The sequence below is a fragment of the Cyprinus carpio genome, chromosome B1, assembly GCF_018340385.1.
Source record: "Cyprinus carpio isolate SPL01 chromosome B1, ASM1834038v1, whole genome shotgun sequence".
Taxonomy (NCBI): domain Eukaryota; kingdom Metazoa; phylum Chordata; class Actinopteri; order Cypriniformes; family Cyprinidae; genus Cyprinus; species Cyprinus carpio.
Window position 1 is genome coordinate 37309041 of NC_056597.1, and position 19818 is coordinate 37328858.

The 19818-nt window shown below is 35.3% G+C and overlaps 1 protein-coding gene across 1 annotated transcript; it reads right to left on the bottom strand.

Annotated features, from left to right (window-relative positions):
• Nucleotides 1-5349: 5349 nt before the first annotated feature.
• wu:fj19g03 lies at nucleotides 5350-8921 on the bottom strand. The gene is made up of 5 exons (XM_019095697.2): nucleotides 8786-8921; nucleotides 7292-7464; nucleotides 6410-6898; nucleotides 6264-6333; nucleotides 5350-6074 (listed from the first exon to the last, which is right to left on the bottom strand). The coding sequence occupies exons 1-5, from the start codon at nucleotides 8869-8871 to the stop codon at nucleotides 6005-6007; spliced, it is 888 nt and encodes a 295-aa protein (XP_018951242.1). The 5' UTR covers nucleotides 8872-8921; the 3' UTR covers nucleotides 5350-6004.
• Between the last annotated feature and the right edge of the window lie 10897 nt (nucleotides 8922-19818).

Sequence of the window (19818 nt, forward strand, 5' to 3'; positions counted from 1 at the left end):
GTAAATGTTTACACAGTGAGTGCCTTCAGTGCATTTTTTTGCTAAAGTATTCAACCCCCAGTAAGCAACAGTTTGAAAAAAGTCTTTGCGATGTTATTTTCAGCATGTTTACAGATGCTACATCAATAATAACACATCTGGCAGATATTTTGGTTACACTTTATTTTGATAGTCCACTGGAGACATTCTACTAACTAAAAGTAACTTTGCAACTACATGTCAAAGCGTTTGCGTGTGTTTCAGGCCCAAAGTTTCTATATTCTAAACTTTTATGATGTTTTCTCAAAATGTACATACTGTATAATGTTAGTCAAGGTTTGTTTTGAAACCAAAAACAGTTGTAATTTAGTTTGTAGCATTCATTTGTACTTTAGTGGATATAGAAAATGAACTTGTCATTGGAACATCTAAAATCTCTTGAAGGTTTTACTCCCGTACTCAAGGTTTGGTATGTAAATGAGCTCAGGTAAGATTGGTTAACCTTTTCACATGCAAAATGGATGTCAGTTGTTGGTGCTTTGCTGTCAGGTTTAATGAACTGAATCAGTCTTCACTAGAAGTTTCTAATTTTGCATTACATTTAGACAGGTTGACAAAATAACCAAAGGTTAAATCTGTTAAAATCAGACTGAAATTGTGAATTATATTTACCCTACATATTACTATTTTTCATTATATTTCAAACTTATTCAGGAACATTTTACCATAGTGAAACATTTCTCATTTACAAAAACCCTCACCCACTCATAGTCCTCTGGCAGTGTTTTAAAGCCTTGAGTCTGCTTTGATATATATGTATGAACCATGTACATGGATACCATGAAATTATTCTTCAGAATGTGAATTTGCTGCAACTGGTGGCCAGCAGTTTTCTGATCATTCCACAGATGTTCAAGTGGATTCAAGTCTGATTGAGCTCTGATTGAATTACATCCTTTTGTTGAGCCATTCCTCTGTAGTTTTCGTCAGTGCTTGTGGTTAATTAGATTGGCATTCAAAAATAGTTTCTGTCCCAATTTACCCCATCTTAGATGTTTGCCATTTTCTTTCTGCACTTTTTTCATGCATTCTACAATCATTTCCCAAGAGTCTCATTTTCTCTGTGACCACATTTTGTGTTCCTCTAATGACTTTCTGTATGCTGTGTGTGTTTGTCAGTGATTTTGTCTCCTAATTTGGTTTCTATTTTATTCTGTAATACATTGAAACATCTGAGCAGAGTGGACACACACAAATACACACATTTAACAAGCTTAAAGGGATAATTCAACCAAAAATGAAAATTTTATGTTTATCTGCTGACCCCCAGGGCATCCAAGATTTAGGTGACTTTGTTTCTTCAGTAGAACACAAACCAAGATTTTTAACTCAAACCGTTGCAGTCTGTCAGTCATATAATGGCAGTCAATGGGCTCCACAGCTTTGAGAGTAAAAAAAACATACACAAACAAAACCAAATTAAACCCTGCGGCTCGTGACGATACATTAAGGCCTTAAGACACAAAACGATGGGTCTGTGCAAGAAACTGAACAGTATTTATATCATTTTTTACCTCTGGAGCCCACTGACTGCCATTATAAGACTGATAGACTACAACGGTTTGAGTTAAAAATCTTCGTTTGTGTTATACTGAAGAAACAAAGTCACCTCTTGGATGCCCTGGGGGTAAGCAGATAAACATCAAATTTTAATTTTTGGTTGAACTATCCCTTTAACAACCTGTGCTCGTCCAATTTTTACTCACACATCCAGTGTTTATCATATTTATTCCCCGTCTTCTTGGATAATTTCCCTGTGGACTAATTGGATGGCAGAGTGAAAGCCCTGTAGTTATTTTGTTCCTTTATTAGACTTAATGAAGACACAAAATTAGATATTGGATGAGAGAACAATCACACACTGGACTTTTTTTTACATTTTTGATAAAAAAAAACTTTGGCAGCCAGTTTACCGTGAAATGCAATGGTAGTGTTTCGGGCATCATGGGATACATTTATGCGACTTAAGATTTCAAACTGTATATATCACTAAGCATTAAAATGCAAAAACACCAACCTTTAACCATATAATGCAACATGCCTAGTGTAATGAGAAGAAACACAACTATAATCAAACATCACACTGTAATTACATGTGAAGGTTCACAGAGGGACTTTCATTGTTTCTCACCTTAAATTATAAGGTGTTAAGACTCAATGTTCAATTTGCTAAAGGAAGCCATCAGGCGTTAATGTCTTTGAGCAATCTCTTTTCATTTCAGTCATACGGTGGATGATAATGGGTCTCATCGCACAATGAATGATGATTTTATTGTGTGACACGCTCTGGGTGGGAGATGTGTGATTGAGACCCTCTCCTTTAGCAGATGAAGTGTTACCGATTAAGATGTCATGCACGAATGTGCAAAAATAATGTTCAGTATGCTTGAAGGTAGATGAGAGAGGCCTGAAGGGACAGCAATCTTTTCTAATTGGTAAATTCAGCTAACTGCAGTATAACAGAGAAATCAGAATGAAGGTGATTATTCATGCATGTACACTTGGGCAGTGCAATTACACTCACGTGGGTCAGGTGTGCAAAATGGACTATATTTAAGATTAATTATAATTATTTTGAATTTATGTGTATGATTATCTGAATTGCATATGCAAATTCTATCCATTGCACAGTTTTAACATAAAATGTTAACATAAAACTTAATCCGGTGTGTATTTGCCAGATACTCATAAATGGAACAGTCAAAAACAATTAAGATTCTGCACTCAGAATTAGTTTTTATCTATTGTAGCTTGCAACTATTTGTATCTATCTGATTTTATTTAAATAATCGTGTTTTTATAATGCATCTATTCAGATTGCTTTGAATCAACATAAATCTGTGAAAATCTCATTTATTCAGTAAGAACACGGTTAAAATATTGGAACAAGCAATATTCAATTAAATAAATCTCAAACAGTTGTTGATGATAAATTGTGTGTTTGAAACATATTCAGCTTTCATTATGTTACATAAATACCTGTATCCATTTCATCAAAGTATTGATAAAATTGCATTACATTTATCACATTAGGTGTATTAGCTTGTGTTAAAACAATGTCATCCAAATTAATATTTTATATCCAATTTAAATGCATAAATGTTAAATTTAAAGTGAATTAAAAGTGTCATTCTGATAAGGATCCTCACAGGGATAACTAACAATATAAATTAAAAGACTTAAGTAATAACTTAAAGATGTTTTCATGATGAAATAATTAAGTAATAACTTAAAGATGTTTTCATGATGAAATACATTTATCATGAATATTTACCATTTTTGTTTTCATGACTATATTAATTTTTCATTCTAACAGGTAATTATTTTGTATTTTTTATGTTATTTTTTTAACCTCACTTTTTTTATTGATCACAATTCACTTTATTAGTTCATTTTATTGTCTTACTTTTTTTTTTTCATGAAGAATTTATTTTTTCTTCTCTCTTTTTCTTACTTATTCTTGAAACTTGTTCTAACTTCTAAAATAAAGTACTTAATGCATACTGTAAGTTGCTTTGAATATAAGTGCTTCCAAATGACCAAATATAAATGTAATCTCAATAGTTCAACCTTGTTACAGGACAACCCAATAGTTACATATTTTTAGTGGAAAAAAAGTCCCTCAGTGTCTGTCCTGTCAGAGTAGATAAGTATTATTTCTTGCATATTTAGTCATAACCTTTTCACGAGAAGTGATTAAAACACAATCCGCACAGCATTAGCATTTATGTAATTTTACCCAACCTTTGTTTTGTTTTTGTAGTGTTCATGTTTCAGGGTAAGAATAAAAGCATTTGTGTTTCTTCTCACATGTTGTTCGTTTTCAGCTACTGCTGTGAAGTCTGTTTTTACTATGTTTTTTTACTGAGTCTTTATTGTGGTGCGGTTTGTTTAGCCGGCAGGGGTGTGATGATGACAGCTCACCCCCACCGTTTCTCAAATGTCAAACCTTTTAAGCTTGTGTCTCTGTTAATACCTGGCACTCTTCCAACCAAATAAAGTTTCTCAATTTTTTTCTAAAGGAATTTGGTTTAGGAGCTGCATCTGTCAGTTTAAAGCAAACTCAGTGTCATTTTAGCATGAAAATAAATTAATATAACCAACCGAGCCCGAAAGTGGGTGCAAATGAACACGAACACAAAATTTAATTCAGGATATCGCATTTCATTCTGGTGGCATTGGTTATTTCCCAAACTACTTGTGTGAAATATTAACTAAGGTTGAAATACTTTATTAAAAAAGGCAAAGAAGGTAATATGAAAATATATGAAATACACCACTGATTTATAAATTGGATTCTGCTCTCATCTGAAACAACCTGTGCAATAGGCGCATAGATGCAAAATAAGCTCCAAAGAAACTATCCTAAATTATTAATCTTCCATTTTGTATTTCTCAGTTGACTGCTTTTCTATTTATTCCTCATGGTTTAAAGGTTTTTCCGGTCTAGCCTTCCTTCTCATTACGGCCCAGTACCTTTGTGGAGTGACCCGCCAATGAGCGGTCAACTTCAGGCCATCCACGGGCCACTTGAAAACCACAGAGAAAATTGGGGGGTCATTACGGCCCTGTGAAGAGCCCTCGGGGCTTCTGGGGAATGAAATGGATTGAAGGTATTGTGCGGCAAAAGATTGAAGTCTATCTCAATAGATGATGACAAACCGGAAGATTCTGTCATCGCAGATCTGTTTCTGAGAGTTATTGATCTGTGTCGCACACGGATGACAAACTCTGTGTTTTTGCTTTCAGTTCTTCACACACACAAAAAATGTGGTTTTGTTAAAAAAAAAAAAAGGAAAAAAAAAAGTTGTAATATCCGAACTTAAAAAAACAACAACTTGAGCCCTGAGGTTTGTTTTGACATTGTCTTTGATTTACTGTCACTAAAAATAGTTGCATAATTTTAAATATAAGCTATGTTAATGGTTTACAGCCTTCAGTATGGCTTTTAAAAACATCCCAACAAAACTGCAGAACATGTCCTTCATCTGGAGTCCCAGCATCATCATAATGACCTCATTAACATTTGATGATTTAACACAGTTGTCATGGAAACCGTCACACTGTTGCATTTTTAAAGTGACAATAATCATGGTGCTGACCAACAGCACTATTATGGTATTAGAAGTATTACAATAATGTTCCATTCAGACGAGTGGGCTTGTTAAGATGTTTAAATGTTTTTTGAAAGAAATCTCTTCTGCTCACCACACCAGCATTTATTTGATCAAAACATGAATATTGTGAAATATTATTATAATTAAGAAAACAAAAATCCTCATCCTTCAGCATCATTACTCCAGTCTTCAGTGTCACGTGATCCTTTAATCCTTTTTTGCTAAAAAAAGAAAAAAAAAACATCTTAACCTACAAACTTCTGAATATTAGTGCAGGTGGGTACAAAGAGACATCTGCAAGGTGAACAAAAACTGATTTGATTTAGCTCAAAGAGCTAGATATGGAAAAAAAAGTATCTAGAATAAATCATATATTGGCAAGATTGCACTGAGATTGCAATCGTGCCTCAAGATTAAACTCATCTAACCTTGAGAAGATAAAAACTTAAAGACCAAAGAACTTCTTGTTTCTTTGCTTTGAGTCTGTCACAGGCATGAATCATGATTTACTAAAAGCTATTTCTTGCTATAAGCAAGACTTTTATGTATTCTTTGAAAGGTATATTTTTATTCTATAAAGCATTTTATTGTACAAAAACATTCTTACTTCAGCAAGATGAAGATTTCAAATGCACAAAAGTTCATTTTCTTAGTGTTTAGAGTACATTAGCATATAAATGATGTCAAAGCTGATATACATTAACAAAGGGTCCAATTTTGAGATCATGGGGTTTTTAAGTGTGCGAAAATGTAAGTGTTTAGTCTCCTGTGATTGAAAAACAGCTCCACCGTTGAGTGGTGAAGATGTTTCAGCCTTCAGATGGAGAAGCTTCATCCGCCTGGATGTTCTAGGAGCACTCAGCGAAGTACTTGGAAGGAAGGACAGAGCGACACTCCTTCACCGGCAGCATTGCCAACCTGAAGCACATAAATGCACATTTACTATGGAGCTCAGAGCTGGAGATCAATCACAGGAACAATCACTGTGCTCTGAGAGAGGAACCTTTTCTTGGGACTCAAGCCACTGCTGGAAACAAGATATTTGAGATAAATTTACAAGTGATCTTATGTGCATTCGAACCCTTGCGAATGCATGAGTGAACTTACAACTTGTTGCTGCTTCCCGCTAAAATCTTCAAGCAAGCGATGTCATCAGAGATGTCATCATCAACGAGAGCTTTCAAGATAAAATAAAGACATGATGACATAAAAAATAGCTTGAATATATCATGGAGTATTTGTCCTCCACTCACCGCTGCACTCAAGACCACAAAGGTTCAGCGATGCGCTCGATCCGGGATCACAGGCCACACGGTCGCTCAGCTGGAAGATTCCCAACAGGTTCCAGGCGATGACATCATCACGCCCCTCTTCCTCCGAGCTGTCTCCGGAGCTGTCCTCCTCGGATATCGCCTCTGGACCGCTTCCAGACGAGTCTGCAGGGATCTTGTCTGGGAAGAGACCACGGCGCCATGTCCAGAGAGGCTCCTTTGCTTCTAGTATCTCAACGATCTTGCCCTCGGGGACAGATCTTGCACGTCTTCCTTTGGGAGGACTTTGTGGTTTAACAGGGATTATGTGTTCCTCTTCCAGTTTCTCATCATCTTCTTCCTTTGCTGGTGGTTTTTCCTCCTTTGGTTTGGGGGGAATTTGGAATGCAGGTCTAACCTCAGCTTGGTTGATCTGGATGCTGGTGACGAGGCTGGTGTTGAAGCCGGAAGTGTTTTCCACATTACAAACAACTAAAAGAATAGGATGTTTGGTGATGTAAAATATGAATGGAATTTGAGTGCTACAGCAGAGGGTAGAATTTTTTGTGAATAATGACTTAAATCTGGGAGGTTTCCTCACACAAAGATGTTATAACTACTTTAGTCATTTTCATCCCGATTTCACAGGAAAACATGAAACTTGAAATGTGAGAAAAAATTATTTTATTTATTTTCTTAAAGGAAACCATGAAGGTCCATCCCTAAACCTAACTATTAGTGGGGGTTACAAAAATGTAGCTACAAATGAGATTGTTGGAATTCATATGATTTAGACACCAGTTCCCCAAAAAGTGAAATTGTTTCCAATTTCCATGAGATTGTATCGTGATTTTGGTGATTTTTAGAGCAGAAAAAGTTACTCACGTCTAGCAATGTGTTTGTCCTTGGTCATTTTGTCTCCAATGGATCTAATCACCTGAATCTGAGATGCTTCCAGCTGCTCCTTCAGCTCACATTTACTCAGGATCCGTCCCTCAGTCACACTGAACACCAGCAAAACCAGAACCAACGCTGCCAACATCTTCACGGAGAGAATGCTGTGGATCAAATGATAGCATACAGAAAATAAAGAAATCCACAGAGCGTGTACGTTGTTAAATCAATATCCTCTTTAACAAGGCCCTTTTCGATGTTCATTTCCACCGACAGCCCACACAGGCTATGTATGCTAATGCCAAAGAGCTATTAGCCTATTTAACAACAACAACAAAAAAATATTGTAACAAACTAGCTTAATTTTATAACATAAAGACCAATTCCCAGAAAGGACCATAACTATACTAAAGCAGTTTTTATAACTTTTCAGTTTTAATGGTGTGCTCAAGCATTTAAAGCATTAAAATGACGATAACTTCAACAGGTCTCAATGGCGTGATTTTCTGTTTCTATTTGGCGTACTATTTATATGCCAAATTGACTTTGTCATGCATATCATACGCATAATAGGAAGGGTTAGGGGTGTGGGGTAGATGCCTATACTATGCATGCCAACAAAGTGTGTATCATATGCACGTAGAATTATATGCACGTCAAACACGTGCATATCGCATGCACAGCAAAGTCAGTTTCGGCATATAAATGGAATGCAAAAAAAAAAAAAAAAAAAATAATAATAATAATTCTATTGATATGCATTTTCATGAGACCAACACTTCCTGTTTGATAAATTCAAGTCCTGACATTTTTTTATCACAATATCAGATTCTGCAAAACTATGTCCTATGGTAAATGATAAAATAGCATGAAAAATGGATTTAAAAAAAAAAAAAAAGAAAAGAAAAAATGTCCCAAACCTTGAAAAATGAACAAAGACAAGCAAATGCGTCAAGATGTTCTGTTTATTTCTACTCTCATTTTTGTTCTCAGCCAAATCAGGTCCAGAAATGGCCACAGTTGTCCTGGGTGTGTATTTGAAAGGAGATAAAAGGAGAGCCACGCTGAGCTTAAGTAGTATAAGTGGGCAGATGTTTATGTGCTGATAACAGCCCAGCAGACGTGAGACACATTTATAAAGAGAGAAAAAAGCCTGACAACTGCTTCGCTATCAGTCCTTGTCAGAGACACACACGGGGTGACGCTTTCCTCTGTCTCAGCCTCAAATTAAATAAAGTCACTTTGTGGAGAAAAGCACTTTAAAACGAGCTCCAACTGACACATTAGTGCTCCAAATCTAAGATTCAAAAAGTGTTTAGAAAAGCTACATAAAGTACATGTTATAAACCACCACTACTCAAAACAAACGAAAATGTCATTAAGTGCTACTTGAGGACACCAAGTGTCTGTCAGAGTAAAATAAATAATGTTTTTTATTAAATATCTAACATTCAGATATGAAAAGCACAACAGCTTTATCCTTACCAGAGGTTCTGTTGGGAAGATGCTTGCTGGAGATTTGACACTGGTTTGCTGGTCGTTCTTATATACATACTGTGACCTGTAACCATATCAGCACTGTACGCTGGTCACACCAAGACTAATATTTAGGACAGGCAGGTCAACTTCTGTGACAAAAGCTTCATTCTTTCGCTGTTGTTTACCTTTCCTTCAGTGTACAGTGTACCTAAAGGGTGTTTGAATACTCCACATTTTAAACTCTAGTTGTCACCTGATAAGAGCCCCTTTTAGTGAGTATGTGGGTTATTCAAATACAGAGACGAGAACCACTAATGCAAAGTGTCAATAATCAAACCAGTATAGTATCACACAATACACACACACACACACACACACACATACACTTCTGACTCAAAATGCATAAGTTTATAAGTGATGGTTGGATATTTTCCTTTAGCGTTTGATGCAAACCACAGAACTGAAGTGTTATACTTTTGGTTTTATTGCCTCAAACATTCACAAAATCCCTCCTTATGACAACAGTAGAGCGTTAAAGAGGCTTTTATGAAGATGTTATCTGCATCCGTTGCTCTGGAATGTTTTTGAGCCATTTGCTCGCTGAATTAAGGATCAGGTGCGTCCCATAGAATTCATTTGTTTTATGTTGGTGGATATTTTGTTTTGAATTTGTATTTCGCTTTGAAATTTTGTAGATGATTATAACATCAGCAAACAGACAGAATCATACAATCAAATTTTTTTCTAGTAAGTTTTTGAGAACATTTTAGAGAATAAAAAAAGGCCCTTTAGGTTTCAGAAGAGCTTAGAACGGGAATAAACGTTGCTGAATAACCAAACTGTTCTTGTTGGACCAAGTCGGATGGCAAAACTCTTCCATGATGAAGAGTTCCATGAAGAACTTGTAACATCTATGGAACCTTTCCACAAAAGTTTATAGTGGTTCTTTACACTCTTAATAATAAAAGTTCCAAAAAGGAGTTTTCCCAGCAATGCCATAGAAGAACCATTTTTGGTTCCCCAAAGAACCTTTCAGCAGTTTATAGAAGAACCATGTTTTTCTTAGTGTGAAGATTTTAATAATCTAAAGGACCTTTATTTTTAAGAGTGTAGACTGTTAAAATGTTTTTAACACTAAGAAAATAATGGATTTTTTTTAAGAACTGTTCATGGAAATGTTCTTTAGGAAACCAAAAATGGTTCTTCTATATGGTATCACTGTGAAACCTCTTTTTAGAAGCATCATTTTTAAGAGTGTGGTTCCACACATCTTGACTTTAAGCTGAACTATGGGCGCTCAGCAGACGCAGGTTTGATGCATGCAAGCGTTATAATAAAATGTCAGATTTCACAACCATTGTTTGTCACCTGCATGCTTGAGTGAACCAGACCTCAGCTGGGGTTTTTAGCTGACCAGAGAGATAATTTGGACACAGGTTTGAAACTCTGATCTATTCAGTGTTATAGGAGGCAGGTGTCAACACTTGCATCTGAAATGTTTTCATAAGATGAGCAGGACGGGCCATTAAGATGATGGATTAAACTGCTGTTTTCTGAATCTGTTTTCAGAGTGAAGGCTGCTGCTGTCTCCACATATCTTTCATTAAAACCTGATTTTAGCATTAGGTCATTAATCAAATCTGTTCAGAGTGGCCTTTTGAAGAACAGAAAGCTTGATTCCTGCAGTGGACAAAGTGAACTAGATTAGATCAGAAAGAAAAATCAGTTCTTGCAAGACAGCAAAAGAAATTAAAAGTTTAGGTTTTAGAAGTAAATAAAACATTGAGGTGAGAGTATCTAAAACTGCAGCGCTACACATTTTACTAAATTTTTTTATCAGCAGCTCAGCTATTTTCAAAAAGGTGTAACTTTTCCAGTAACAAGCTAGTTTTTAATGAGTTGCAGTGTAGTGTGACTAAACACTAGCTTCACTTTGCATTGCACACACGACTTTACGGCCAAATACTCTTGATCAAAGCAATTGCTCTATTTTTTTTTTCCTCTCGAAAGAAACATTAAGGAGGCCAGTTCATTTAAGTGAATTGGTTCATTTGACAGTCCCTTTAAATAAATAATTTCAGAGCAAAGAAGTGACTGTATGGCATTTTATGTATTATTTTTACAGAACAGTATTTCAGTGCTGCTGTTTGTCACTGTTTTCAGTTTACTTATAAAAAATAAGTGCTTTATAGTTTAATTAATTGTATTTAATGTAGATTTTTCTGTTTGATTTTAATGTTATTGCCATAAGTTGTTTTTGTGATAAATATTGATTTAATTACATGTATAATACCATCGACAGTTGGTACTTGTATAGTCCTCTTAGTCATTTAAAAAATGACAGCATTTGAGTGTATTTAAAGAAATCCATATTTAGCTTTACTCTTTAGTGAGCTTTTTAAAGCTCTGCATGTTCAGGGTTTGTTTTTTTGTGTTTGGTGAAGCCTGTGTGTGTGTGTGTGTGTGTGTGTGTGTGTGTGTGTGTGTGTGTGTGTGTGTGTGTGTGTGTGTGTGTGTGTGTGTGTGTGTGTGTAAAGGTTGTTGTAATTGCGGTTCAGTCAGGTTGACAGAGAGCAATGTTAATCCCACACACAGAGAAGCACAAAAGAACACTTGACCAGGAGGATTACTCACCTATTCAATTACATCTCTTAGACTCTATTCCTCTTTCTTCTCATCATTTCTCTCTGTTCTTCCCTTGTACAGTTAAAAAACAGCCTTACTGTATGAACAATCCACAGGCCTCTATGTGCCACACGACAGTTTATGAAGAAACACATTCAAACTTTTTCCACTGGCTCTTTGAGATCCTTGTAAGGATCAGATTTTGTCAATACTGTGGTATCTATCTATCTATCTATCTATCTATCTATCTATCTATCTATCTATCTATCTATCTATCTATCTATCTATCTATCTATCTATCTATCTAGCGGTGTGTTTATTAATGTACCACACTATACATATATAACTTATACAACCTTTTTTAATAGCGTTTCTCTAATGTTTCATGTGTTGTTTTTCTCCATATTTCTTCCTCATCATCTTGGCTGCATTCACAGACGAAAGCAAACACACGCTGCAAATCATCCTGTTGTGTGTTTATCACTGGCAACAATCTCAAGAACAGCTTCTGTTTATCTTGTATTACTGTGCTTTATGAGCTGTTTGCATTGATTTCTAGTCTGCACTTCCAAAACTCCAGTGAAGAACTCTAAAATATATCCCTCTTCTTCAGCTGAACTTGTAGTTAATAAGTTATTTCTGATTTTGTCTGTTCCACCATAAAACACACATACAGGCTCTCTTTATATGCACAGCCTCTGTATAATCTACAATATGCTGCTGGTGTGATGAAAGAGTTTGGCTCAGATTCAAACTAGAACATTCATCTTTTAATGTCATGTTTGACGTTATTCCTCAAAATGATTATTAGATCTGAAAAACACGCCCAGCATAAATGAGGTGTATGAATTGCATTTTAATGTTTTAACGTTTCCCCCCCTGAATTTTTACAAAACTTTGTTCTTCTTTTGAAACATGAAGCGATTCTGAAGGTGTTTGTTCACACAAAAGCTGGCAATTCAGTCCTAAGTGTTTTTCTAGGGTGTTCACGTTGGTTTCGAGGTGGTTATTTACGCTCTCTGTTATCCTCTGGTCTCTAGATATGGCTCAGGTCCCTCCTTCAATGTAAATCTGGGATTTTTATTTGAGCTGTAATTCAATGCAGTGCCATTTAAATACTTATTATTATTATTGTCCGTCCAGCTTATTTTTCAACGTGGAAGTAAGCCGTTTTCTGTGAATGTGCGAGACATCCGGAACATTAACCACTGAAGAAATAATGAGAAGAATAACAAAATGCAGTAAATGGTAAAACTGTTTGCGCTACAAACCAGTGTATTCATAATTAAGACATTAAAATAATATGTTAAGACATACCAGTTTGCAACATCAAGCTGCAAAATGAGCTGTTTTGTACAGCTAAAAATAGCTGCAAGCAGAAGATACCAGAAGCCAGACACATTAACGGAAAAAGTAGTTAAAAGTTAAATAGCGTCCACACCAATGGATGATAACCTTCTGTTTATTATAAGCGCGCTGCTGTAATGTTTTGTCTACAGCTTTAAATGCTCGCACTTTTTCCAGTCGAGTGGATTGTCTGTTGGTGTGTTGTCATTCATGAGCTGGAAAAAAATCATTCCAGCTGTAACGTTACTCTGTATCTTATATAGTTATCCACATTATACTTTACGTAAAAATGGGCACGGCCATTTGTAAATTTTATGGGTCTTGCTTCTGGTCTCATTTGCTTCCAGGTATTTTTACCTGCAGCTACAGAATGGCTTGCTGCTTGATATTGCAAACTGGTGTTTCTTACCATATTATTTTAGTGTATTATCTTAATTATGAACACACTGGTTTGTAGTGCTAACAGTTTTATACTGCACATTGTTCTTCTCGTTATTTCCCTATAGCGGCTAATGAACCAGAAGTCTTGCCCATCGTGGTTAGGAATAAAGTGGATAGTTGTGGTCTTTTAAATTTAGAGCGATATTTAAATCTATAATGTTATTGTTCTTATTGTGAACGGGTGTCAAAAAACTGCATTCAAATTCATACCACTGGCACAAGCACAACAGATGAATAAGTGGATTTTTAATTATTCTGTTTTCAATTTGTAATTATTTTCAAATTTGTACACAAATTCCTGATTTGTCGATTTATGATGTTTCTATTAATGTGAGTCACCTACCGGAAATTCACATTCAAAAGAAACTGCTTAATTGTGGTTGTTTTATGACAGAGGAAGTGGAACTAATCCTACTTTGATTTGCATGTCAAGGTGCAAAAATAACAAAGAAGAAAACGATTTCATGACAAGCACATAATGATCAAGAACAGCTGTACAGGGAGAACAATTGTTAAAAAAGGAATATCTCTGATTTCTTACCTGTGTTGACTCTCTCTTTCTCTCTTATTGAAATGTAATTCAATAAGGTTACAAGTCAGTTGGTGTTTAGCATACTACAATCAAACTCATTTCCATGTTAATGAGAGAATATAGAGAAAAGAGGGATAAAAACCAAACTGATTGACTGCTTTATAGGAAGAGGGAGAGAAAGAGCAAATGAGCAGAAATGGTGGTGGGAGGGAGTGAAAGACAAAAGAGAAAATGAGGTTTTGAAGATGAAGGAAAGTGAGTTGAAGAGGAGAGAAGAGGATGAGAAAAATCATATTTCAAATAATTTTTTTTTACTTTATATCCATCAAGAATCCTGAAAAAACAATATGAAGAGGCACAGCTGTTTTCAACATTGATAATAATAATACATGTGTCTTGAGCAGTAAATCAGCATATTAGAATGATTTCTGAAGATCATGTGACACTGGAGTAATGATGCTGAAAATTCAGCTTTGATCACAAGAATAAATTACATTTTAGAATAAATTCACATAGAAAACAGTTAATTTATATTATAATAATATTTTATAATTTTACTGTATTTTTGAAATAAGTAAGCAGAAGAGACTTCATTAAAAAAAAAAAAAAAAAAAAAAAAAAAAAAAAAAAAAATACCAACCTCAATCTTTTGAATGGCAGTTCATTTTTAAATCATAGAAGATTTATAATTACTGCTTATTCCCATGTATTTTTTAATGATGTTGAAATCTGCTGGGGTTTGTTCTTACAGGGCTGTGCGTCACTGAAGTTCCTGTCCAAATAGTAAGCGTTCCTACAATCACTTTGATGTAGCAGCTAGAGTCATGCTTTGACTGAATGAATACAGTTGCTAAAAAGTTGCATGGATTACTTATCTTCAAGTACTTCAGCTTTCTTTCTTTCTAATGCATGATTCCTTTTTAAATGCATGCTTTGATTTAATTTTTTACTTCAGGTCATGCAATAAACATCTTTTAAAAGTTTTTAATAATGGCCTTCCATGCCACAAAACCAATCCTGAGACTGTGGGGATTCAAGATTTGAAATGTTCCCAGGCGAACAGCAAACCCTGACTGAACATTTTTAGTGGCAGCATCACACACAAGAAACAAAGACTCAAGATTGATTAAATAATAAATAATAGTAAATAATTAATTTGAGGTATATTTTAGGATTTGGGTCATCGATGATAACCGAAATCCATTTAGATATGAATAGGAAATCCCAATAAGGATACTAAACAGCACATGTGTGTGAGAGAGGGCACTGTTTTCCGACATCTTGTAAACCACCACATAAAACTCAATTAGATTCAAAACTAAATATTACCATTTCTCTGGAGCACAGGAAAGCTGAAACACAGGCTGATCTAACCCTCCTTCAGCCGTGTGTCACTTATGGTCTGCTTGCGCTGCATGAGTCTGTCTGTAGACCCAAAAAAGGTAAGGACTGATTATAATAGAGACTGACACTCGTGTACATTCCAGTCAGACAGAATTCATCAAGATCTCTTCTGAGAGTTAAAATATGTCTCTACTAGTTGTAAAACAACAACAGGGCTTAATGCATTCAGTCCATGAGAGTCCCTTATAAACACTGAGGCGTGGACGCTTGTACTAAATGAAGTGAAACAGACTAGAAAAATAAATGTTATTTCTCAAACACTGGCCATTCTTCATGTTTTATGCAACTCTGCCTGGGAATAGCTGAATAGATGTCAAAATACAGGCCTGAATTTTTTGTTTCTGTTCTGTGCACATCCACAATGCATCCCTGTATGTCTATAGACACGCTGCATTGTCATCCACACTGATTCACTGGCATTGACCTTGAGTGAAAATCTAAAACGCTCTACATTTATTGATGAAAAAGCACGGATTCGGTACAATTTATATATAGGATACAGACACTTCAAGGGCCATGCAATGTTCTTTGTTAGTTTGTTTTCTCAACAATCAGTAGCAAAAAGTTAACTTTCTGTCTTTAACCTAACTAAGAAAAAGCTTAATGTGATGCAATGTCAGTCAGGTAAGATTTCTATAATTGTAGTAAAAAACTCAGTTAAATGATCTCATACAGCCATATATTAACCATGTTGATATTTTATCTGAATCTGATATTATCTGATGTTTTCAACTGAATAAATTTAATTGTATTCACAGATTTATGCTGAATTTAGAATAAATATTTATGCCCACTGCAGATATTCATTTATGTATTATTGACAAATATACATCCAATGATGTTTATTATTTTATGCTAAAATGGTGTAATCCAAATGGATGGACACCTGAACCCTAAACATGTTTAGATAGATCCCAAATACAGTAAAAGGGGTGTAGAATTGGAAAGGAAAATAATGAAAAAGAGGAGGATGGCTTTTGAGTGTCAGCCAGCAGGTGCCTCAGATATGATGGACAGAAGGGCATGATCTCCCTCTTTCTTGGCAGAGATGGAGGATACCGTTCAGTTCTGACGGAAGCTTCTGGAATGATACGGAATGAGAAACAGTGATGAAATTTTCAGCAGAGTGAAAAGATGATTTTGATGGTCGTTGAGATGGCAACAAAGGCGAGGATGTGTTTACCCTGTCGTGGAATGATATGACTTTCATTTTCTTCTGACTTCAATTCCAGCACATTAGCAGTGTTTGGTGCGATGAACAGGGTATGATGTCATCCTCTGTGCTGTTTTTAAAACAGAAAAATAACTAATAAAAATACAATCTAATCTAATCTTTCTAAGCATCTAAAATTTGTGCTCCTTTAAGCCAAGAGGTTAATCTGTGACATCTATTCCTTAATATTATATTTATAATCTTATATAATTTTTGTTAGTTTATGAAAAGAGGTTAATCTGTGACATCTATTTGTTTTCTTCAGATGGATTCGGACTTGAGGAATTGTACTGATTTATATTATTCTGTAACCTTGATGCCTCCCACAATCTCTACATACATGCCTCTTTACAGTCATACTATATTTGTGTGTGTGTCATGATTATGTTGTGGCTCCGTTACACACATGAAGATCATTGGGGAATCCAATCCTTTACAATCCAAGAGCATGCATGTGCTAAAATTTGTGCTCCTTTAAGCCAAGAGGTTAATCTGTGACATCTATTCCAACAGCGAGGTCGTGAGACAGTACTAACATGTCATGATTCATTTTTAGGAATGAAGAGTGACTATCATTGTTGTGATTCATATGCTGTTTACAGCAGCAGGACAAACTGTTTGTCCGTGTTTCTACAATACAAATGAGCGTAATTCAATGCCTCTATTAGTCCAGAGCATTATCAGAACCAAGGACAGATTCATGACATGCAAAAAGCACGTGTGTCAAACAGCCATTGGTTCTCACGATCACATGTTTATGACATGCTCGCTGAACTGTGCTGAATTTGTTCTGGGTTTGGAGGTCTCTGGGCAGTGGGATTGTGTCAAGTGTTATTACATATGGGGTGAAACCATATGGAAATGTTTGAGTCAATATTTCTAGAAAATCTTTAAAGATATTTCCTGTACACAGTAGAGGTTGCATCACTAGCACAGTATCTTCAACTATTAGGGCTTCCCATATAGTCATAAATGCAAATTGCCTGACATACAGTATTTTTTTTTCATTATGCATAAAATAAGAGAAAAAATAAGAGAGAGAGAAAGATAGAGGTTTGTTGTCAACCCTTTCCTATGACTTTTATTAATACAATAGATACTAGATTGCTACATTATATTCCTCAGAAACGAGGTGTAAAATCTCTGTTTTTGAAGTAACTAAACAGATTTATTGTTTGTAGAGGGATGCGCAGATGCAGGTAACGTGTACATAACTGTCATCTCTCACTCATCATAGCTAGCCATGCATTATCACGCTTATACCATGGTCAGTTGACAGAAATGACAAGTTATAGCTTTTAATGATGTTTGCAGCGCAATATTTGACTGGAAGGATACAAATTATATTTTCGTCAGTTATGACTCATTAGTGCTAGTGTTCTGCCTGCTTCAGGCAATCAGACACAGAGATGAAATAGTGTGGTAAGATCACATTTGAATGAGTTATAGCACTTATTTGAATTAATTATTGATAGAGGAAGAGAGAGATGCATGAAATGATTTCAATGCACTTCGCGGAGGGTGGTACTTGGCCTCCACATCGTGCATTAAATTGTTTAATGCACAGCTAGCCGTGCATTATACCTAATGTGTTAGAGACTATGGGCTTCAAGCGATCATATGAAGTAGTGAAATGTATACTCACGTACACGTGTGGTTTGAATTTAAACAGACTACATATCTGCAATGTCTGTTGTCACAGTCGGCCTAATCGCTGTCATTGCTGATATCTCATTGACGTGAACAGAATCCAGTCTTGATCTCTGCTGATGAAAAACATTATGCTTACTGTGAGTGTGATTGTTTATGACCGCAGTTTTACAGTGTGTTCATGTTTAATTCACTCTTGACTAGTCGAGCGCAGACTAGCGGTTTAAGTAGTTGACTAATCGAATAGTCTGTGCATCCAAGCCATGTATACAGCATACATTTAGAAACTTCTCCAGTGAAATCAAGTGAACTTATCAAGTAAAACAGAGAAGTTTCCCTTGTCTATTAACAGACTAGAGCTCTCAAAACATATTGCATCAAGATTATAAAAATATTAAAATGGTAACAATGAAATATAACAAATAGGAACATAAATGAAGCCTAACATGAACAAACAAAATCAAAAGAACTAAAAATCCTTCCAAACCATCTGGTTTCTCTATTTTCTCTATTGTTTGAAGGCCTGGTGTAAGGGCTGATACACTGGTGTTTTGAGCTGTATTATGACATAAGATTGTAATTATACATATGCTCTCTGTTTATTTCTATATTTACCACAACTCCTAAATCTTGTGTTAAAGAAACTTTATTTGTTTTGTATATCTTCGTAGTTTACTAAAAGGGATAGTTCAATGGAACACTTCTGCCAGCACCCTCATGTTGCTCCAAACCTGTACAATTTCCTTATTCTGTGAAACACAAAAGAAGTGGGGTCCATGTTGTCTGAATCCAAATGTTCCTCAAAATATATTCTCTTTTTCTTATTTTATCTCCAGTTTCCCTTTTGGGACACTGCAAAAAGATTTATTGAGCTTCTAAGAACATTGTAATTAAAATAAATACATTTAAATTGTGTTTATTGTATGGAGTTACTGTAAAATAATTATCATCATTGATGATGTTTCTTGCCTAATAAAGTGCATATAAGCTTATTGTCACACGTTTTTTTTACATGTTTGTGTGAATCTGCAACATCCTCCAGAGCTTTTTGTGGCCCTCGGTCAGTATGTCTGTCGTCTGTGTCTCTGTGTTATATTGTTCTTCTGAGTGAGTGTTTATGAATATGCCTCCTTGTGTTTCCTTATTTTATACGGAGGTGAGCTGGAAGACTAAATAAAAAAAGACCAAATTACTGAACATGTAAAATGCAGAAATGTGTGTGTAAGGGCTGGGTTTCATATAAAGTATTATTAGCTTACTACAAAAGAACAAGAGAAAGGAAAAAAGGAAAGGAAAATGCCCATCATGACATAACATATTATATTTTATCTACTCTGGGGAAAATTATAACAAGCATAAAAAACATCTTAATAAAAAGTAGGTTTGTTTGAGAGTTATATTAATATAAGCCAATTGAAAGTGCCCACCATGATATAAAAAGAAATGTGTGTGAAAGACGGTAGTGTTGTGTTGAATCTTTTCTGTCTACATCCCTGTGAAATTTGATTTCTTATCTCAGGGGTTTATAATAAGGCTTTATTTTGTGAATGATGCGTATGATAAGAAAAATAACTTGCATCAAAAAACTGCCAGTTGTTTTGCATTTTCTGCCTAAGAATATCTTGGTCAGGCCAATCAAATTACATTAAAAATCAAAGCTTATATTATAAAAATTACAGATCAAGTGTGCATTAATTAATGCACAATTTTTTAAAAGCAGCAGGTTTTCTATTCCATGCATGCATTAATTTTGCATATGATGCACAGCATACGTTCTATATGTTTTAAAACCAGTAAGGTAGTATATGTTTCTGAACCTGGCAGTAA

What these genes read in the sequence shown, in the direction of transcription:
- wu:fj19g03 (XM_019095697.2), bottom strand. Translation starts at nt 8,871, where the DNA reads ATGGTTACAGGTCACAGTATGTATATAAGAACGACCAGCAAACCAGTG. An exon ending in TCTTCCCAACAGAACCTCTG is followed by an intron (nt 7,465 to 8,785) that starts GTAAGGATAAAG and finishes TTTGATCCACAG; the next exon opens with CATTCTCTCCGTGAAGATGT. An exon ending in TTGTGGTCTTGAGTGCAGCG is followed by an intron (nt 6,334 to 6,409) that starts GTGAGTGGAGGA and finishes TTATCTTGAAAG; the next exon opens with CTCTCGTTGATGATGACATC.